Below are 22,998 nucleotides of genomic sequence, written 5' to 3'. Positions count from 1 at the left end.
CAGGCGGAGATTTTTTTAAATAAATGAATACTTTACACCTCTGCCTGTGTAGGGGTATAGTGTATACTCACCTGTGACCATTAGGTAGTCCAGGGGTGTCAAACTCAAGGCCTGGGGGCTAAATCCAGCCCACAAGATCACACCTTATGTTTTTATGACAGGCCCAGCAGAAGGTCTGCAGATTTTCTGCCAGTGTAAAAGTGTGAAATTAACCTTAATGATTTAAAATATCCTTGAGTTGAGTTTTTAGCTCATATTTGTCCTTTTAAAGTCACCGTTTTTAATTTTTACTCAGAGTTTGACCTTTTAACTCATTTCAAGTTTTATCTTACATTTTGGCGTGTTTTTTCTCTCCAAATAAAATTTTCAAAAACTGATTTTTTTTATCCCACATTTTGACCTTTTAGACTCATGATTTTGACTCTCATATTTGATTGCGACTTTCCGTTTGATATATTTGCTTTTTTAAACATTATTTAGGCAATTAATTTCATGTTTTGACCTTTTTAATAAGTTTTTATAAGTTTTTAATAATCTCAAATTTGAACTTATAATAATATATATGTATATTTTTTTTAAACTCAAAATCATTTTCCATCAGTGATAAGACCCCTCACAATTTATCACTGCTGAAAATGAGGTTGACCATTTATGGTCAAATGTGGCCCCTTATGATACATCTAAAAGTCATCGCCTGGGGAAATTTTTTTAGTAGTTTCACGTTAATAGGGGGAAAATTAACGTTTATGTGGTTAAGTCGACCCGCTGCCAAGGGCATGTTCAAGGCAAAAATGCCAGGGCTAAATATTCTTCCCAGTCTAGCCTTGATTTAACCTTGCAAAGCAGATGGATACGCCCGTTTCCGTGTTTCTCATTGAAACAAATCTATCTGGCCAGACCCGTTCAACTGCTCCGCATCTGGCCAGTCATCGTGCCAGGTTAGCCCTATGGGTTAGCTTTGATTATGCTTGAAGGTTACTTTAGACGGCCGTTCTCACTCTTGTCCACTAGCGGGCGATGATGCGACTTTGAGGCACCTTCCGAATGCTCTCTAGTTCCTGGGGGAAAGAGAAGAAGAAACGCACCTCCGCATTACTTCGTTGTTTTCATGTTTGAAGTCTAGTCATAGAAAACCAAGCAGCTTTAAATCAGAATATGAAGGACATTGATTTAGTGATGTTATTCGATAAATTTAGAGGAAAATGTCTCGAACAAACAAACATTTCTGATGTCGTAATCCAGCTCTGAAGCGTCAGAGAAGTTAGCATTGAGTTAACGTAGCTCCCTGCTCTGCCGGTTGGTCTGGATTTCTCTGCTCTGTTGGTGATGGAAAGGCTGATATCTGCCCTGACAGAGAAAAAGGTCCTTTTCACGGCTTCTCTTTTTATACGACTGGCATTAGTCATTTATGGAGACTACCAGGACAAGACTATGGTGGTTAAATACACTGATATTGACTATCATGTGTTTACTGACGCTGCGAGGTTCATCACTCAGGTAAATCTCAGTCTGATTACAGTCTGAAGAAGGTAATGGACCTCTTAAATCACTTTGATCTGATTTGTTTTTAAACTTGAAGTTTATTGTCAGAAGTGAATAAATCATCTGGTTTGAGTACGGGGGGTATGGTCAATAGGCCTCATTTACATAAAATTATACCTAATTTTTGAGTAAAAATAAGCTATAATAAGCTATAGTAAGATATAAAAATAAGATTATCATCAATCTAACATTTGTCACAATGCTCAGTCTCATGACTAACATATCTTTATTCTTTCAACCTCACCTGTGAGCCTCCAGCCTCTCCTCCTCTACCTCCTCCAGTCTCTCCTCCTCTACCTCCTCCTGTATCTCCTCCTCTACCTCCTCCTGTATCTCCTCCTCTACCTCCTCCATCTCCTCCAGCCTCTCTTGCTCTACCTCCTACTGTATCTTCTTCTGGATTTCTATTATCTGTCACCTGACAAAAAAAATATTGATGGATGTCATATGAACAGTGGGACAATTTGGGATACAACAATCATTGATTTTGATGGTATAGTCTGAAGAAAAAACTCAGTTTCTCAATTATTATGTCTAATTTATTCACAAACAATATGGATGTATAAAATCACATTAGTAATCCAAGGTTTTATTTTATTTTTCCCACAAACTTTCATTGTTAGTGTTTTTAAACAGTGGCTGCCTTTCAAAACACAAATAATACATGAAAAAAAAAATCAAAAAGTGTATCTCTTTGGCTTTAAATATACGCTTTTTTAAAATCTCTGTGTTGTTGAGGCTCTACAGTAATAATAATAATAATAATAATAATAATATTTTGTCAGCTCTTTCAATAAAACTCAAGACACTTTACAAGAATAAAACAATTACATAATATGAACATATAAATTGCAATACATAAGTTTATCATAAAGTTAAATAATAGAATATTTAAAAACTATATAAGTAATACTATTACTACTACTACTACTACTACTACTAATAATAATAATAATAATAGGAGGTGAGAGAGCCTGAGTTTCTGATGGATCAGGGGAAGGAGTTTGTGGTGTAATGTGTTCCTCTGAGTAACTTAAACTTTGACTTCTAAAGAAGTCTCTTTTATCCAGTTTTCTTTTTTTCGACATCTTGCCACCTGGCTGCGCCTAATTAGCAAACACACATTCACATGCACGCACACACACAGACACATATTCAATGTTAATGTAAACGAAACCTCTGATATTAAAATCCATCTAGCTGACGTGACCCAGGCAGAACAAATGCCCAACATGTTAACAACTTACAGTGGCAGATGAACGTGGACTCATGGCCAGCTAGCTAAACACCGGTGCGCTCATGTGCTATAATCCAGGCGCTGTTTACAACCAGATGGAGTGACAGCAGGGACGGCCAATCACACGTTAGCAAGAAACGGCAAAGCCAATCGATGAGCTTGTGGGCCAGTGGGCGGTCTAAAGAGAAACAGGCTTCAGCTTGAGCAGCCGTTTTCCGCTTGGTCCTAGTGCTCAACCTGTCTCCATTTAATATAGCGTTACATTGTTTTTGGATGGTAAAAACTGCAGGGGACCAAAACTGCCTTTTTAAAAAGTGCAGGGGACATGTCCCCCCCCCCCCACCCAAATTACGTCCCTGACTTAAACACAACGTTTTCAGAATTATGTCAGTATTTCGATAAGTGCTACTGACTTTGAATGCTGACTGGGATTCCCCAAATTGTTGCAAAATTCAAAATAAAGGTGACCCTTGTATAAATCTGAAGCTACATTTAAAGGTGCAGTGTGTAATATTTAGCCTAGTAGCATTTAGCTGAACAGACTTGGTAAAATAAAGCAAAATATTTCTAAGACAGTCTATCTAAATAAGTGTTTAGTCATCTAAATTCAAAAATAGCTATTTTGAAAAAAACAACTCAGAATAAACCTTTAATTCATACATAGGGAGGGTCCCATCCATGGATGCCGCCATCTTGGATTTTTACATGTTTCCATGGTAACATAGAGGAAAAAAGGATAAATAAAGTTACTGTATTGTATGTATTCACATTACAGATACACATTAAATTCAACTGGTTGCCACAGTTTCCAGCAGAGAAATGCAATCTAGAACTCACGTCTAGATGTTGATATTCAGTTTTACACACTGCACCTTTAAACTATTTTCACCAGTGGAAAAAACAAAAACGCATAACTAGAGCACATTCTATAGCTGTTTGGCCACTAATAAATAAAAGGCATATATGCACAGGCTTATAATCAGTAAAGCTGCACCATCTATGTTTACACACTTTAAATTTTAAATGAAACTGTCTTTCTTTAAAATGCATCACCCACATTACAGAATGCATGGTTCTAGTCTGCTTTGACAGAGAGATTAAAATTCAGTTATAATGGGAGTAAATGAGACATGAATGGGTTATTAGGGAGCAAAATTCTTAATTTAACACTTCAAAAAACTAATCGTGCATCAAAATCAATTTTTTCGCAAACCTTTGACACATCCACAACTACTAGTATATTTTTTTAAAATACCCTAGTCCCCCATTATATATTAGCCTATGTAAAAAATGACTCAGACTGGCATTTAAAGGTTCAAACTCCTGAAAATACTTAAATATTTGGTAGTTCTGATCAGGACTGAAGTTGGCTGTGAAAAAATATTAATCTGTAGTATTTTTATAGCAGTTAATGGAAGTGGATATATTGTGTAGGAATGGCTTTTTAGGGTGCAAAATTTTAAATTCAACTCCACGCAGAAAACAGTAATGCATCAGAATCAATCTTGTTGTTAATCTTAGACATTTCAAGGGAAAAAAAATGCACCTGACTAATTTTTTTTTTACTAATTTTTTGTTATTAATTTGTCATACAAAAGCAACCATGATTTCTTGTAGTCAAACTGGCATTTCAAGCGTTGAAATCACCAAAATATTCAAATATTAGATAGTTTTAGTTAGTACTGAAGTTGATAAAAACAATGTGGGGATATGTTTTTGTATTTCTTTTTCGTTAATGTTTTCACAGTGGACATTTTTGTCCCGAATGGCTTATTATAAGTAGTAAAATTGAATGATATAAGACGGAAGGGTTAAATATGATTCCTAAAAGATTATTTAAGATCCCCTGCAGCTTTTAATCTTGGCATTACTGTAATAGTACCAAAACTGAACAGCACAAAACAGCACAATACAGCTGTAGCTTTGAAAAGCTCTGATTTAACTCTGCTGAGCACGTATGAAATATACATGCCAGCACGGTACATTGCATACAGTTTTTGATTCTAAAGAATCTCTTACACCCCAGCAGGACCACAGACTGGTTGGCTCTATGCCTTGTTGCCCTTCTACAGTAGTCTGTGCAAAAAGAGCTCCAACCAAGTACAGCTTGCATAAATGAGCATAACTTTCCCGAAGGTTAACAGTTCTGTATATGAATCCTTTCATGTTTTTGTGATATACTAATATTTTGAGGTAATGGATTTTTTAAATTTTCATGAGCAAGCTGTAATCATCAAGATTAAGATTCAAAACCTTTGAAATATTTCACTGCATGTGATAAATCTAGAATTAATGTGAGTTTAACTTTATGAATTGATACAGGAAAATATATACTTTTTCATGGTATTCTATTTTTTTAGATGCAATCAAACAAATAGTAAAAATCAGTTATTTAAAGTGGGTTATTAATTTAGCTTTCTATAATTTAATTAAGTAAACTTAGTTGCTGATGCTTTAATCCTACACAGCATGATTACACAGTTTCACTGGAATGCACAATCCTGGATTTTTCCTGACATCCAATGTGCAAATATTTTCAAGCTAATTTTTGCAGATAGCTATACTGATTCACAACCCTGGTTTTTATGCCATTATCTGCAGATACCAATATTAATGTAATTACATTCTGCATCCCTAATTTTCACAGGGGCATTCTCCGTACAACAGATCAACTTACCGATACACTCCTCTCCTGGCCTGGCTGCTCATTCCAAACATTTATCTGAGTGAGGTGTTTGGAAAGATCCTCTTCATCGTGTGTGACGTACTCTCAGGTGTCCTCATCTACAGAATCCTCTGCCTGAGGGCTCTGAGCTCAGAGGTATTTTTACACAGATTAGATCAATCTGTTAAATGGTTTCTCTGTTCATATGTAACAGCTGACTGTAGATCAAACACATCATTACATAATGAGAAATGCACAGTGCAGGTAAAGGTGTTTTATGTTTGTTAATATTCAGACAGTGCGTCGGGTCTGTTCTCTGTGGCTTCTCAACCCTCTGCCGATGGGAGTGTCAAGCCGAGGAAACGCTGAGTCCATCCTGGCAGCTCTGGTGCTTGGAACTTTACTCTGCATGGAAGGTGTGTTTCAGCTGTGAAGGGTATATTTTTGAGGTCATATTCATACTCTGCTAACAGTTAAACCCTCCTCTTCAGTGCGCCGTCTAACCTGGGCAGCTGTACTCTACGGTCTGTCTGTCCATATGAAGATTTATCCGATCACATATGCTCTGCCCATCATTCTGACTCTCCGCAAACCAAAGAGTACATCAGAAGAGGACCAAAAGGGATTAATGCAGAGGCTCATTGTATTCATTGGAAGCTTCCTGAACAGGGAGCTGTTCCTGTTTGCAAGTCTCTCTGGAGGAGTGTTCGGTTTGCTGACAGGACTTTTCTATTACATGTGAGGTGAACAACGGAACAACACACAAGTTAAAGCTTTTTTTGCCTGATATTTGATCAGCTACAAACAAGTATTAGAGCTGTGTTAAATTGAGGATTTAGTCATAATAATATGAGGGGATTAATTCTAAAGAGAACAAAGTAGGGCTGTCATAAGATTTAAAAAATTAATCGCAATTTATCTCAAATTTTTTGTAGTTAATAACAATCAATTGACCCTTTTTATTGCATTTTAAATTCCATTATTTTACATTTTGAACTGTTTTTGTGACTTTCTTAAGAATTTTTTGCTGTCTTAAACGGAGTGTAATTGACTTCCTGTTTAGATAGAGACCTGCTTTTATTGGTAGATTGAAGATTTTACCATCATCTTAAAAAATGGAGCTTGGTATGAATTGAAAATGAAATAAGATAACATTTACTTCTGTCTGTTTGTGAGGTTCTTAAAGTGAAATGAGACATTAAGGAGCAGTGGTTTATTTAATATCACTGTGGCTGCAGGGAACGCTGACATGCCTTAACCAAAGTGTATTGAAAGGGACAACAAAGCATGTGATTAATCTTGATTTAAAAAATTTAGTGCACTTATGGTGGACCTTGATTTATCTCGACTAACTTGATTAATCTCGACAGCCCTAAAGTAAAGTAATAATATTAGAAGATAACTGTAGTATGAGAATTAAATTTTAATTTTGCAGTAAAAAGTCAATTTTTTTATGAGATAAAAAACAAAGTCATAATACTGGTTAAAAAAAGCAAAATATTAAAAGAAAAAAGTTGCAATACTATGAAAGAAAAAGTCAATTTTACCAAATTTTTTGTATATTTAGAAAAATGCGTGCAAGAATGAATTCTGTTTATACTAAGACTTTCCAATAATGTTAGAAAATCTTAATATAAACAGAAAAAGTTAACCTATGTGTAAACTGACCAGGGAAATAAATGGCTAGTTCTCTTAATTTTCTTTAATGTAAATATGGATGATTTCTGCCCCTTTAAAACTTCAGATTTTAAAAACACAACGTTTATGAAATTCCTGAAGCAATTATCTTTTTGTGACTTATATCCCCTCGTTATGTCTGGACTGAAACACTTCATTTCATACCTTAGAATAAAACGTGACTCCTCCTCTTTATCTTCAGGTACGGTTGGGAGTTCCTTCATGAGACTTACCTCTATCACCTGACCAGGAGAGACATCAGACACAACTTCTCTCCATATTTCTACATGCTCTACCTCACTGCAGGTAATCTCCTCCATCTGGTCATTTTGGTTTTTCTTGCTCCTCTGCATTTAATGTTTTTTATAAATACTGTAAACCTGTACTCTACTGCCTCATGTTTTTCACAGACAGCAGCTGGAGCCCTTTACTGGGCCTGGCCGCGTTTCTTCCTCAGCTCATTCTTCTGTTGATCACATCTTGGGCCTTTCACTCTGACCTGTCCTACTGCTGTTTCCTGCACACCGCCATCTTTGTCTCCTTCAACAAAGTCTGCACCTCTCAGGTACGTCAGTCTCTGCAGAGATCAGATTTTTTTTGTTCTTTTCTTTTTTAGCTGAACTTTTGCTCAGGAACTCTTAAGGCACATCTTTTGTTTTTGGTTTATGTGTGTTCTCCTGTCACTAGAAACTCAAATCACAAGTTTTTACATGCTGAGAAAACTGCATTATTGTAGGTTCGTTTTTTGAAGTCCAGCCAACCTTAAATCATCACTCACTGTTTTAGATTTAAATGATGGTGTATAATTCTACTTACTCTCTTAGCTTGACTTATCTCTCACTGAGATGATTGTTTATCCTCTACAGTACTTCCTGTGGTATCTGTGTCTGCTCCCTCTGGTCATTCCTCACCTGAATCTGTCACTCAAACAGGGGGCGGTACTCCTAATCCTGTGGTTTGCTGGACAAGTAAGTCAGCTGATGAAATTATTCATAATAATAATGTCTGACTTTAGATTCTCACCATGTGGAAAAGAGCATCACGTCTTTTGGAAATGCAGATTACTGTGACATAATTATTATGTTGTAGCTTCAGTGTGTGGTGTAGTTATACTTTCTAATTAGGGGTCTAGTCAAATATTTACCAAATTGTTCAAAAGAGTCTCTTTGGGCTGTCACTGACAAGTCCTGTCCTTCCCAAACGCTTTTTAAGGGAGGTTTCTCAGATAAATGGGAAATAAATCCATACAATAGATGTACAAAATAGTCTATCTGGCTTATCAAGTTATCTGAAAATAACCTCATTTTGAAGACACTTTTATATTTTCCTCTCCCCTCTCAGGGTATCTGGTTGGGTCCTGCCTACTTCTTGGAGTTTGATGGTTTAAACACCTTCCTGATAATTTGGATCGCTGGACTGATCTTTTTAATCATCAACTCCTTCATTTTGATTAAAATTGTGACTCATTATGAACCAGCACAGAAAAATTCACAGAAAGTGAAGGTTGAATGACTTAAATGGATTATAAATGAAGATAAAGTTGACTCTGGAAGGTTTGACAATGAAGTTTATAGTTTCATAAATCTCTGTGTCTCCTTTTATTGCATTCCTTTTTTTTAAAAGTGATTTTCTCTCCAATAAGTGCAGACGAAGAAACGAACAGATGGATAACAAATGAATGAAATGCACTATATGGACAAAAGTATGTGGCCAAAACTGTTAATCAATGGATTCGAGTGTTTCAATCACACCTGCTGCCACAGGTTTGAACTACATGTTAAAGTGTATTTGAATACCATATCACTGCAGTCCCTGTGTACTTTTGTCCATATAGTATAGATGATTTAAGTTGCATGTCCGTTCCCCTTCTCCTTTACCTGCCTGTGTTTAGTTCTGCTGTGCCTGTGAATTTTACCTTTTCAGGTTTTTTTTTGTCAGCATAAAAAATTATGGTAGTGATTTGAATATGACACCTTAAAGACATAACAGAAAATAATGTGCTCTTTTAAAATATTTTAGTCATGGATTCAAAGTTGATTTAAGGACGTGTCCCGCTGAAGACTTGACCCCACTTGTAGTGAACAGTTTTGACCAGCAGGTGGCAGCATTCCCCTTCATAAGAGACATATTTAAACATCTGTCCTAGTGTAACCCTCACAGATTACAGTAATCTGCAGCATGACTTCAAACTCGAACAACCATACTACCAGTGACTATAATCTCACTCAACTCTCTTAGTCCTACAAGGAAACTAACATAGTATTCACTTTGGTCACTTCTGAGAGGGACTCCTGCCTCATTTCTAAGGAAACGTATATATTAATAATTAAATATACATGTGAATTTCAGATCTCATAGTTGATCATTATGCATGATCAGAATTAATACTCCTTGTCGCTGATCTTCAAACTCAATCACCTGTATTCAATTTCAAATTCAAATTAGAAAGTAAGTAATTAAGTTGGTAAATAAGTAAATACATAATTAGGAAGTATTAGTACTCTTGTGTCTGTGTGTATGCTTTAATATATTAATTTATAATAGCCAATAAGAACTAAGCACATTACAGTTGTAAAAAACAAATAACAGTGCACCTTCGACTGTCGGCTTCACCTGCTGTCACTATAGGACAGTTGTCATCCACTAATAGCAGCTGTCCTCCAAACTCTGCAGTAAGTCCTGTTAGTTTAAAATTCGTGAAATCTGAGTCAAACCAGATAAATGAAAGTCAGCTCACAAACTAAACAAGGTGTAATAATTTTACATAATGATGTGTTTTTACCCTGGCTCGATTAAAATTTATTTGAGTTTTTCATTGATTTAATTGGTTAATACTTTGCTCTCTCTTTCTGTGCCCTGATTGGTGGAACCTTGAGCACGTTGATCTTTTATATTTTAGTCATTTTTATTGTTTTTAGCGTGTTATGTCACTTTTCAAGCAGGTGATTCATGTTTTAGAAAGTTGAAAGAACACATTTTTAGTTTTTAAGTAAATGGTAATCAATCATCTTAAGTATTTTTTGTAATTGTCCTCACATCATTTGACAATAGTCCTTTAGTTTCCCAAGATGCCTTTGGGCAGTAGACACTTTTGCACCATGAGTGAAGTTGTCAACTCAATTAGAGAAGGCCTGACTGTGACACCCAATTGCCTATTTGCACCTGGTAAACACTGTGCTCTGCATGATTGTATTTCATCTCTACAACATGTTTGAGTCAGTCCAGGACTATGACCTGTTCATGTGGTATCAGTGTAACCAGTTACTGTTAAAGTAATGCTACCCGTCACCTGTAGGAGATACCTGGTGCATTGCTCCTAAGGAAGTTTATGCTCTCCTCTGTTGAACAAAGATGTTGTAGACTGAATAGGGATGACTTTTGTGCTCATTTTATCAGGATACGCTGCCACCTGTAGGAGGTCCTAGTGCACTACAAAGCTTAGTGAGACCAACAATAACAAAGCTAATAACATGACTAGTGCTTCCCTAATGTAGACATATGTGTTAGCGTGAAGAGCTTGTGTTAGAACAGTCACTTCAGTTTGTATGGAAATAAAGTAACATAAATGACTTTGTTTATATGTATGAGTGAAAGAGCATTCATGTTTTTGTGTTGTAGCAGATTGTATGTGACTGAGTCACAGTCAGCTGCATCCTGCATTTCTTCTTAATGAATCATCAGGTTGAACTCAGAGACCTTTCTGGAAAGTGTCCGCCTGGCAAACAGTTTTATTTTAACACTGAATACCATCACATTTAGAGGATTATTTCAAAATCCTCCAGGCTGAAAGACAAACTCAATGTTTCTTCTCTACTCCACTTTCTTTCTTTCTTTCTTTTTTCTTTCTTTCTTTCTTTCTTTCTTTCTTTCTTTCTTTCTTTCTTTCTTTCTTTCTTTCAGCATATTTTTCATGCCTAAATGTTTCAGATCATCAAACTATAACCTGAGTAAATACAAATTGCAGTTTTTAAATGGTGGTTTCCTTTATTAAGGGACAAAGCCATCTAAACCTACCTGACCCTATCAGTGTGGATAGGTCTCAATCAGGCTTGTCACTGAAATTTTACTCAATTTTTCTTTGCAAAATTGCTCAAGCCTTGTTGAGTTGCACAGGAATCAGGTATCATAACCCATTTCCAAGTCTTGATGATGGATTTAACCGAACTCTGGGGATGTTCAGAGCCTTGGAAATGTTTTTTGCAGCCATCCTCTGACTTATACTTTTCAAAAACCTTAACTCTCAGTTGCTTGGAGTGTTCTTTTGTCTTCATGATGTAATGGTAGTCAGGAATACTGATTACATCATTTATTTTTACTTAAATGAAATTACTTAGTAGAAATCTGTTTTCACTTTGACATTAAAGCTAAATTCTGTTGACCAATTACTTAATCATACAGATCCCAGTGTCTCGCCACAGAGTTTTAACTTGTAAACTCTTCTAGATACAGTAAATTGAAAGTGTTCAGCAAAGTGAGCAGTCAGATAAGGCGCCGTTTATTGTTCATTAGCTCATCGTAGACGGGGTGTATAGAATTGCGTGATGGTGGGCGTTGTTGGCTGTTGATTTGCGTGACTGTCTTCCATATGCTTAGAAGGGTGCGTGTATAAGTGCATGCTAATGTGCATACATGTGTGCGTGTTCATACATGTCTGACATCCCCTCAAGGATCTTCGTCATTGTCACCGGGGGGTATGGGACGAGGAGATGCCGACATTGTTGTGTCTATACATGCATTGATGCATCTGCCTATATGAGAGTGTGTGTATTAATGTGTGTGTGAGGGAGAAGACAGAGTGGGTGTGACCAATTAGGGCAAATGGTGTGTGGAGCAGCAAAGAGTGGGTATGAACGGTCACGCAATCTTGCATGGTATAGGATTATAGGTCTTGGTTTGCACACACACACACACACACACACACACACTAGCCCTCACAGATACAGCTGTCAACAAGCATCAGACACTTTGCTTACACTACATTTGCCCTGAGCCATCACTGCTCTCTCCTGATTGGCTGTGCTTTTTTCATTGTTCCATCCCTAGTTCTAGCTAACTTCTTTTCTCACCTCTATGTTTCCCTCTCTCTCTCGCTCTCTCTCTCTCTCTCTCTATGTCTGTGTCTTTGTTTGTCCTCCAGAACAAGTGTCATACAGATGGCGTGATGGAAGTTTGCGTGCATATTGTCTGAATATAAAACATTTAAAGTCAGCCTCCTCCTATTGTCACATCGTCACTCATGGATCTGCAGTGAGACAAAGCAGAGCTCTCCTTTGGGGAAACATGTGAGGGAGATACTATACGTTGCTTCCATGCATGAGTTCATTTTTACTCACTTATATGTCATTCATGTTATAGAGCCTGATGCATGGAGGCAGCAGCTACGCCTCTTCTTTGTTGTTCTGTTGTCTGCAGAACGACCTAATGCCATGAATCTGAAAGTCTCGTTAGGCAGCATGCTATAGGACTTCCAAATATGAACCAAATGCAAAATGGGGGAGACCACAGACACGAGGCTTTAAGCTTTAAAATCTACTGGAAGACAATTTAGCCAGACCTGGAAGTTTTATCAAAACTTTACTTTATCAAATAGAAAGCAAGAACGGCACTGAGAACTTTTCACGACAGAACAGATGTTTTCCCTGTTCTCCACTGTTTATAAACTATGGCAGTGTTTGCTTGTTGAAAGCAGATTACCCCTAAATTCCACTAGATGCATGCTCAATCAAGGCAACAAAGCCAGTAGGTTTCACTTTTAGTCAGTCAGAGTGCCTCCACTGGCTCCCCTGCATTGCATCTCTGCTCCGTCACAGCTCCAGCAGCCTGGAATCCTCTGCAGAATCATAATCATCTTTGTTGTCATTACACAGGGTGTGCAATGAAATTTACTGTGCATGTCCAATACAAGAAAAGAAGAGAATGAATATACAATTAAAACAATAGTATTTTCATATGAAAGAAATAGTATAAATCTGTAATAAACAAACAAAAGAAAAGAAAAGCGCAGCAACAAGGTGTGGGATAGGAGTACAGTTAACAGATGAGATGCTGCATTATTGCTGTCAAAGGTATTGCAAAGAAATAATTCCACATTAGTTATTGAGCTGAATTATTGCACATGGGTTTTTAAGAGTTCTTAAGAGGCAGTAGCAGGAGGGGAGTGAAAAAGCAAGAGTGACAGGGTGGTGCTTATACAGTATGAAGGGAATAAGTGTCAGCACCCATGTGTGTTAATAGTTCACATTTCCCTGGGGAAGAAACTGTAAGTCTGGTGGTGTTAGATGCAACTGATTTGTATAGTATTCTTGTAGACCAGTGGTTCTCAACTGGTGGGTCAGGACCCAAAAGTGGGTCCCGGAGCAGTTTTTAGTGGGTCGTGACCAGGTGTCTGAAAGAAAAATGGTGCCAAAAGTCACAAAGTCCTTATTGGACATGCATCGATACCTTTTATTTGACCCTGTATTACTGTGCAATTGGGTAAATTTAAATGTTTGATCAATAGTTCAACTAATTTATCTCCTCTTCTTGCAATAAACAGCATGATAATGAAGTAATTTCACAAGTTCTCTGGAAAATTGGCAAAAATTGACATATGATGATGGGGAAAGAAGGTATAAAATTAGCCAGTTTTGTCCCTTTTCTTTTTTATATCAGGTGTTTTGGTCCAATTATGCTCTGAACTGCAACATATTCAATTAACTGAACATGCATTGTTGAAAATAGTTTGGAAACTTGGGTTGCGATCTGTCGTTAGACGGACTGGTTTGTCCTGAGGCCGGACCAGTTTAGAAGTACTGCTTTAGATGCACAGGACCTCTATTTTTTCTGGATGCCGCACCACTCTGTTCTAATTTAGCATGGAGAGAAGATTGTGCAAGCCTGGAAATTTCGCTAAAACCAAATTAAAACATCGGGTTAAATTTAAGAATGAAAAATTCTGTGTTGATGCCAGTCATGACAGTAATTACAGCAATAACGTGGTAATTTTTAATACCTTGGGATACAGTAGTGCCTCGGCCTCACTGGTTGAGCAGTCTTGAGGTACTGCTTCATACTGCGCACTGGAAAGTTGGTGGGTGTTGAAGGATGGCGGGGCACGCAGCCAAACTGCAGTGAAGCCATGACCAGGTTAATACTGGAGCTGTGCATGCCTCCTTTTAGTCTTGTTGCTCTGAAATGTGACCGAAAGATGCATTTCTCTATGCAAAAATCACTACTTGCCCCCCAAGGAGTGTTCTCTCCTGCTATGTGACGTCATCTGCAAAGAACCTATACCAGCTTTGTGTACGACTACTAAACCCCACTGTCAACTATTGCAAACTTATGCCAAAGCCAAAGTCGAGAGCAGAGTAGACATCTTGTCCGTCATGAAAAGCTTTCAGGGCTGTTCTTTGCTCTTGACTTGATAATGAAATGCAGTCCAGTTCTGATAAAGCTGTTGCTATAGAACAACCACATCCATGCTAATCGCTACACATGGTGGCAGCCATTGCTATCAGCTAGTAGTACAACTAAACCCCGCCCACAGCTAATGCCTCTTTCTCCTCAAATGACTCTGATTGATCAGATCCATTCTCAGATATGGCACAAACGTTACATATTGGAGGTTTGCAAGATGCATTTGCCTGATGACATATATGGAATCTGGACTGTCCATCTGCTGAGCAATTAAATTCAGTTTTGAAATCTGCAGTAAGTTTAGTGTTTGCTTGCAGTGCTGCAGTTATTAAGTTGCAAGGAGGGAAAATGAAGAATCTCAGTCTCTTCATGCAATGACAACAAACAAACATAAAATCCTCTCTGTGTAAAGTCACATTAACACTAATCTCTCCTGGAGGTTTAATTTGCAGACTGCCAGTAACTTTAGACAACATCATTATGTTGATTATTTGATCATATGACTGAATGTGAGCAGAGAAAAGGCATATTAGACACACAACATACAGGACTTAAGGCACCCTGATCAAATGCAATGATTAGGTGAATTCCAAAGTGTGAGGCATTACTTTACAGCACTTTTAATCTCTGAAATACTCAGGGTTAAAGCCAGTAAACTCTATAATCCTTTCTAAGGGTCCACATAGATGATAGCTGTATAACCGGGATGAATTATGAGCTTTATTCTGCTGTTTTCACTCCTTCTGTGCAGAATTTTCCATCTACCGATCATCTGCCAAGTAATAATTCTTCACTGGCAGCTACGTGTAACCCTGGACAGCAGTCCTGTAGTTCTGATACAAACTCTGCATGCAAAAGTAAATCCTCAGACACTCCCACCGCAGATGAAATATGTGTTCATGTAAAGATCTGAGTGCAGTATAAACTCATGACTGCAGCCAGAGGAGAAAGAAGGATCTAACTTTGATGGTTTTAAGCTGAGAGGAAGACAACGGCTCTTCTGTTCCTTTTTCTTCTGTTTCTCTCTGAATGTCCCAAACATCAGCGCTCACACACGTGACTGTTGAGGGTTGTAGAGTGAATCAACAAAACAGTTGACAGGAGGAACTACTAAGGAACAGGAAGTAGTTAAAAAGGAGAAATATTAGAGCTTTGAGGACACCAGTTATCTCCAGACAATGATCTATTGGTTTGCAGTTAAACTAACCCATTCTTTTAGCTAACATGGACTTCCTCAGAGCTCACAAGAGGCCATAATTTGCTAAACAAACATGTACTGGACAAGACTTGAAATTAGAGGTTGAGACCAGACACTCTTAAACCATTTCATAATAGACCTCAAAGAAGAGGACATCTGATGTCCCCTATGGCTGGTCTTCCTTAGCTGCACTTTCTTCCTGAGTTGCTTATTTATGCATATCCCTCACAGTGGGAGGTTTTCTGTCAGATGGAGTGTCCTGGGAATCAGGACAAGCTGTTTAAAAGATAGTGCTGAATGAAGCAAAGTAGTTTTAGTGGCTTTTTCCTTTCTATAATGATGAATGGATGGGCTGCCAGCATTAAAGTGATATTTCAGTATTTTTGAAGTTAGGGTGGTACTTGTCAATACTTGTGGCATTAGTCTCAAGAGATTTCAGTGAGCGTCGCACCTTTAAGAAGGACTCTTCTACCTTACACAACCCTAATTCCCAAAAAAGTTGGGGGATTCTCATAAACCCATATTCTATTCATAATAGAACACAAACAACATATCAGATGTTGAAACTGAGACATTTAACCATTCATGAAAAATATTTGCTCATTTTTAATTTGATGGCTGCAACATATCTCAAAAAAGTAGGGACAGGGCAACAAAAGGCTGGAAAAGTAAGTGGTGCTGATGAAAAAGAGGAGTTTTACAACTAATTAGGTTAATTGACAACAGGTCAGTAACAGTGACTGGGTATAAATGGAGCATTTTAGAGATTTAGGATATCTCAGAAGTAAAGATGAGCAGAGGTTCACCAATCTGCAAAAAAAATGTGTCTAAAAATTGTGGAACAATTTCAGAAAAATATTCCTCTATGTAAAAGACTTTGAATCTCCCACCATCTACAGTCCAAAATATCATAAAGATCCAGAGAATCTGGAGAAATTGCTGGGACAAGGGACAAGGCTGGAGGGGCCTCAGGGGCCACTGCATTAAAAACATGCATGATTCTGAACTGGAAATCACTGCATGGGCTCAAGAAACACTTTAAGAAATCATTGTCTGTCAACACAGTTTGTAGTGCCATCCACATGTGCTAGTCCAAGCTGGATCATGGAAAGAAGAAGCCATATGTGAACAGGATCCAGAAACATCGTTGTATTCTCTGGACCAAAGCTCATTTAAAATGTACTGAGGCAGCTTACACACCCAGAAACAAACAATCAATGCTGAAAAGTAAATAGAGGTTTCAGAGCAACATATGCTCCCATTCAGACAACGGCTCTGTCAGGGAAGGCCTAGACTATTTCAGCAAGACAATGCTAAACCACACACCACATCCATCACAACAGCATGGCTTCACAGGACAACAGTCCAGGTCCTGAACTGGCCTGTTTGCAGTCCAGACTTTTCACAAATAGGAAACATTTGGAGCATCAGAAAAGAAGACATCCAGCAAAGAAGACCCAGGACTGTTGAGTCAATGGGACAACATTCCTCTCCCATCAACTGGTTTCCTCACTGTCCAGACGTTTACAGACTGTTGTTAAAGGAAGAGGGGATGCTACACAATGGTAAACATGGCCCTGTCCCAACTTTTTAAAAATGTGTTGCTGCCATCAAATTCAAAATGAGCTCATATTTTTTTCCTGAAATGGTAAAATGTCTCAATTTAAAAATCTGATATTTTTTTTTATGTTCTATTGTAAATAAAATATTGGATTATTGGATTATAAGATCTGAAACACAGCTCCCCAGCTTCTGGGAATTGGGGCTGTACAACACAACTTTAAAAATGTGGTTGCAGCTACAGCAACACAGACATGAATGAGACACAACAAGAAAACTTAGCATCCAGTAGCAATTCCTCAGTCTTAACCTAACATCCAGTTTTCCTGGGTGTTCAGAAATGATGCAAATTTTTTAAAAATTATGCAAAAGGATGAAACAAAAGTAACTAAAGATGCTCATTGCAGATGAAAACAGGTTGCTCTAAAGCACAAACAAAAAACTGCAAAGGATAAACACCTGAACTCAGCCAGTTTGCTTGACTTGGCATGACAAGCTTGTTATGAAATTGCATTGTTTATGAATTAGCTGTACATTTTTTCTAATTTGTCAGTAGTTGTACTTCTGGGACTCCCAAAGAACCAGGATGTGAACATAACTTTCTCTATCCCCTCGTCTCCTTATCCTCTCTGCGGTGCGAGAGTTCCCCTGACTCTGGACGAAGCCTCAGACGGCGGTGGGAGATGGTTTAAGGTTTCCCGGATCGTGTGAAGGAGCTGTCATGCCAACTCTGCAGCACATTAATCATACAGGCAGCAGGGCTACAGATACTGTATCCTGTTCTGCTGACTGTTAATTATTTATAAAGACACAAATCTGAAGGATGAGACCACATTTGGTAAACGTGAAAAATTCAGTAGCTACGAAAGAGACGAGGATGTTAGCTGAACAAAAGAATTCAGGAATTCATTAGTTTTAAAGAACATTTATGACGGATTTAGAACTCCTTTTATCAATGCATTGAATCATTTTACAACACGATAACCCAGCTCCTCACATCTTGTGGTCTCTTTTTAAGGATGCTGTTGCTGATAAAACTAGTATGCAGGGTCTACAGCATAAAAATCTGTGATAATGTACTTAGAATTGAATCCACAAATCAAACTCCATCCATCTTGTGCTTCTCCAAGGTTGGATAGCAATGGCAAAAGGCAGAGCAAGTTTACCTGGACATCTCTTTCCATACATACATACAATCCCTCCGGTGAGTTCTTGGTCTGCCCTGGGGTCTCCTCCCAGTTAGACCAGTCTGAAAGACCTAAACAGCAGGGTGACCAGGAGGCATTCTGATCAGATGCCAAAACTCCCCTCAAGTCAAGTCGGCAGTCTAAACTGAGGTTTATAATTGCAAAAGTAAATCAGTCACAAACTACATGATCTAGTCCAATTTTATTCAGACAGAAGTGGTAGTTTAACTTTTTCCAACAGCATGCAAACGTACTTACTGTTGTTAGTCTGGAGCGAACTAAAATGATGCCAGTAGGCTCTGATTGTTTGAATGTAATGTTGATTTATTTATTTTTTAGTCAAAGAGTATGTTCTACTGGGCAATTTTACCTTGTGCATATTTTTCACAAGTAAGCAGGCTGCAGAAATTACTGTTTAAATAAAACTCAAATTCTTAAATGTAGAAACCAAAGTATATCATCCACATTTTGAGCTCCCTTGACTTGCTTTGCTCAGGCTGACTTCTAACAGCGACTTAGTGGAAATCACTTAAATCTTGCAGGTTTAAGTCTTGAGATTGTTCATCAATTGCACAGGTGACTGTCTCTTACCTGTTACTCGCCCACCAAACCTGCAGCATTCACAGCCCTGTTTAAAATCTGCATCATAGCAAAAGAAACAAGAACTTGACACGTATTTCCATACAAAGAAAAGTCTTTTAATAGATAAGTCCCATTTGCAAAAACACGTAGAAACATTGGAAGACACTGCATATGTACACTGTGTTCGCTACCTTGCAGCTACCTCCTCCATGAGACAAGAATGACAGTCGTTTTTTTTTTTTTTTAACAATTATCAAAACAATAGCAAGAAAAAAGCCATATTCATTAACCTTAGTGAAACAGAAAAGCCTTCAAACTGTAGTTTTTAAATTACGCACTTTTGTCTCACAATAAATACGAATCATCAAACATTTATTGAAATGAACACACACAAAGAGAAAAAGACAAATTCAAACAGTGACACCATGTACACTTGTGCGTGTCGACTCAAAAACTCGTCCGTCTACGCTGAACTTCTTCTGAACTACTCCCAGTAGTGCAAGTTAGAAACTACGACCGTAGCTTCACAGAACTGAGACATCCAATCGATTTGGTGCTTTTAGGTAATTTGTGCAAAAATACTGACTGTGAAGACAAAATCAGATGTTTTTGAACAGACAACATGAAAAGTGTAGTCATCTCAAAGGAAATGTGTCATTTCTGCAGGGGCTGCATCCAGTTGAAATGCTGATCTCGCCAAAAACACTAATTCACACTGTACAACATTAGCTCTGACATAAACTGACATAAATTAATCATACTTTAATGTTTTTTCAACAGGAGTCTGAGAATTCTTGAAATATTGTGTGGAAAGAATAAGAGTCAAACTTTTTACAATCTTCCTTTCCTTCAATTTAAATGAACCTTCACTCATGTTATCATTAGTGTGATTGGAGTTATTGTTACTCTATCAGCTTTGCCCTTGTTATCTTTCTATTTATTGCTTTTAATGAATTTTACCTCTTAATATTGCCACCTGGAACTTAAAGAGAAGGGGAACTTTTACAGATTTAGGACCTTGCTTTTGAGGTTTTTTCACACATGCTCTACTGAAAATTTCCAGAGAATTTCAGGCAGACTGAGCCTCAAATTCAACTGAATTGGTTTCTCACATGGGCACCTCATGAGTAGGCAGACTGAGGAGGCAACACATGACTTAAAAAGGTAATAAGGATGAGAATAGAGTGGTAGGCAAAGCAAAAAAAAAAAAAAAAACACTGAATGATGCTATAATAGGATATGTGCCCCTATATCAATATCATGTGAAGTTTGACCATATCACATTATCACAAGAGCAAAGAGATGGTTCAGTGGTCTTGTGCATTACCATGCCTGCAGGCTGAAGGTAAATTCTCCTATTGCAATCACACATTAGCTAACACAAACTTCACACAGTAAACACACCACATACATTGATTACAGTGATGTTTTATAAATGCATGCATCTTCCCAATGCCTTAACCCTTAGATACTGTTTACCACGGGGCACTGAGGTTTATAACAAATATATCTCATCATTGTACCTTGTATGACCAGGTCAGTTGGCCTTCTTTGACCACTCATAGACAAAATCGTGTGCATATCCTTATTTATAAGGCTATACTTGATCTGCATCCATCACACTTATGTGATTTTACTCATGTGAAAAGTTTTAGAAGCTACAGTTGATGCTCTGTGACTCAGTCACATGTTTTGTTTTTGCTATCTGTTAACAAAGTCCGTCTTGAAATGTGTAAAAGGGGTTTCAGATTTTCTGCCCCTGCAGCCTGGAATCTTCTGCAGGAAAATTTCTGTCTCCTGTGCAGGAAAAGTCTGCAAGCTAATCAATCACCCCTGAAATGCATCTCAATTGAATCCCAGATTCACATCCTCCTAACTCAGTGGTCAACTCTAGCTGCAAGATTCCTCTGCCCTGAATCAGCACTGTTCTCTCTTTTTCAACCCACCTCCACCCCAGCATCCTCCTGTAGGCTCCGATGGGGAGTTTAAGATTTTTTTTCTCATCACTCCTGAATTCTGCATGTAAAATAAATCTGGAGGAGTGATGAAATCAGAGCCTGCCACCAAACAAATGTTACTGTCATTATAAATGCTTGAACAAATTACAAACATGAGATGACTGACTGAAATTGTTCTCAAAGTAGATTACAGGTGTTGGAGGATGATGCATCAGGTTGATTGATGACTTTCAGCTCTGTGACTCTGGAGTTGGTTGATGTGTTTGTAGTGTTTTTGTGTTTAATGTCTGTAACTCTGCTAGATATGTAGCTGGCTGTCAGGACACTTTTGTAAATTAGATTTTCCAGGTTAAATGTATGTAAATAATAATAACACACAGGGGGACTAGCAAGAAAAGTCCAGGTGAAAAATTCCTGTGTTTACACCTGCAGCTCACCCAGAAAAATTCTGGAAATTTTCAGGAGTTACGTGCATGTGTGAATGACTTGAAGGGTCCTGGTTAACATTTTGCCTCCCAACTAACCCCGCCACACTTGTACCTGAAGTTTTGTCATTCCAAATGAGCCCAAAGTTCATCTACCTAAAGTTTTTTTGTCACTGACAGACTCAGGTTGTTTTTGTAAATGTCTGACATCAGATCCCAAAGTTAGACCGTTTATTCAGTGCTTTTCTATGCATCACACATTTCAACACCCTGAAACTTCTTTGACACTAACAAGGACTGGAACACTGTCAGACTCTCTAAATAACAATCTGGACCTGCCAGGGACAAATACAACAACTTTTTTAGTAGACAGAATTAAATCAGGTTTGATTTTATCAACAGATTATGTCACATAGCCTGTTAGAGTAAATACGTTGATTCAGAAACTTTATCTATATTTAGAAGTAAAATCAAATAAAAGAGGCCTGAGTTGAAATAATGTTCTGGCTAAAGCAGTGGCTCACTCTTAGATAATGAGAGTCTGCTCTCATTGAAAAAAAAATAAATAAATAAAAGCAAAAGCATTTGTTTGATTTCTAAATATAATCAGCTTGCACCAACAGTCTGTTTTATTAACATTCAAAACTACTGTATTCAGTATTTCATCATGTTATTATGAGCAGCTGCAAAAACCCAAATCTAATGAGGTCTATTTTTTGAATTTCTTGCAAAAAGTGCAATTTTAGAACCCATTCTGCTCATGAGGTCACATAAACATCTTATGTCAGAATGTTAAATCTAAAAATAAGGTCTGACTTGCCTGTCAAATATTGAAACAAACCTGCTGATGAGGCAAGATGATTTTGCTCAATTGTTTTGAAGTTAAAAATGAATAAGATGGTAGATTCAGTTGTGACAAAAGTAGGATTTGTTTGCTTCATTTGCAGACATTTTTGCCCATTACAAGCTAATCAAGCCTGATTTTGTGGTTTTATGTCTTGAAATCAAGTGTTTCTCTGAACTTCACAAATGTAAGTGGCGTATAAAATGTGTAGAGTTATTTTGGACTCTTAAATATAAGATCTGCACTTCTTTGAGATGATCCAAAAGCTGGTTTTGTGAGTGCTGCCACCTTGTGTTGGCTGCTATTAGTTTGGCATTGACTCCTCTTCTGCAGCTTGCCTGCTGACTGTGACAGCAGCAGAGATAGATAGATTAAAATCATTGTACAGCAGATGTTAAAAAGACGGGAGAGTTTATGGGCTGAAGTTTCATGTGAAAACTTAAAAAAATACATTTTCAAGAAGCCGATAAATGTGGAAAAAAAAAATAGAAATGGTGTTTTGAAAAGGCTCTTATTTTTCCAGCTGCACTCATAAGGATGTGCAGCTATAGGAGCTAGATTTCTCCATGGAAAATTAATTATTCAGAGCGGATATCTTCATTATAATAAGACCGAGCTAGAAAAGCATTTGTGTGTTTATACAGTCATGTGCATAGTTTTTAGGCATGTTGGGTTCTAAGGGGACACATACTTGTGCCACTCAGCAGCCAAGGTCAAGCTCAATGGTT

At 37.7% G+C, this 22,998-nt stretch overlaps 2 protein-coding genes across 2 annotated transcripts in view; one reads left to right on the top strand and one right to left on the bottom strand.

Moving 5' to 3' along the window:
• The first annotated feature begins 1,080 nt into the window (after positions 1–1,080).
• pigm (phosphatidylinositol glycan anchor biosynthesis, class M) lies at positions 1,081–10,701 on the top strand. Its single transcript, XM_041813739.1, has 8 exons — positions 1,081–1,497; positions 5,427–5,600; positions 5,740–5,860; positions 5,936–6,182; positions 7,324–7,427; positions 7,532–7,686; positions 7,988–8,089; positions 8,463–10,701. The coding sequence occupies exons 1-8, from the start codon at positions 1,327–1,329 to the stop codon at positions 8,631–8,633; spliced, it is 1,245 nt and encodes a 414-aa protein (XP_041669673.1). The 5' UTR covers positions 1,081–1,326; the 3' UTR covers positions 8,634–10,701.
• Positions 10,702–19,135: 8,434 nt separating this feature from the next.
• Positions 19,136–22,998, bottom strand: part of LOC121526995 — a 135,173-nt gene continuing 131,310 nt past the window's right edge. The window contains exon 10 of the mRNA XM_041813623.1: positions 19,136–22,998. This exon is cut by the window's right edge and continues 2,898 nt beyond it. The gene's annotated coding sequence lies outside the window, so the exon portion shown is untranslated.

The sequence above is a fragment of the Cheilinus undulatus genome, linkage group 19 (assembly GCF_018320785.1).
Source record: "Cheilinus undulatus linkage group 19, ASM1832078v1, whole genome shotgun sequence".
In the NCBI taxonomy this organism is placed as follows: Eukaryota; Metazoa; Chordata; class Actinopteri; order Labriformes; family Labridae; genus Cheilinus; species Cheilinus undulatus.
This window is presented reverse-complemented; position numbering and strand designations above follow the sequence as displayed.

What these genes read in the sequence shown, in the direction of transcription:
- pigm (XM_041813739.1), top strand. Translation starts at nt 1,327, where the DNA reads ATGGAAAGGCTGATATCTGCCCTGACAGAGAAAAAGGTCCTTTTCACG. An exon ending in TGAGGGCTCTGAGCTCAGAG is followed by an intron (nt 5,601 to 5,739) that starts GTATTTTTACAC and finishes GTTAATATTCAG; the next exon opens with ACAGTGCGTCGGGTCTGTTC. An exon ending in TCCTGTGGTTTGCTGGACAA is followed by an intron (nt 8,090 to 8,462) that starts GTAAGTCAGCTG and finishes CTCCCCTCTCAG; the next exon opens with GGTATCTGGTTGGGTCCTGC.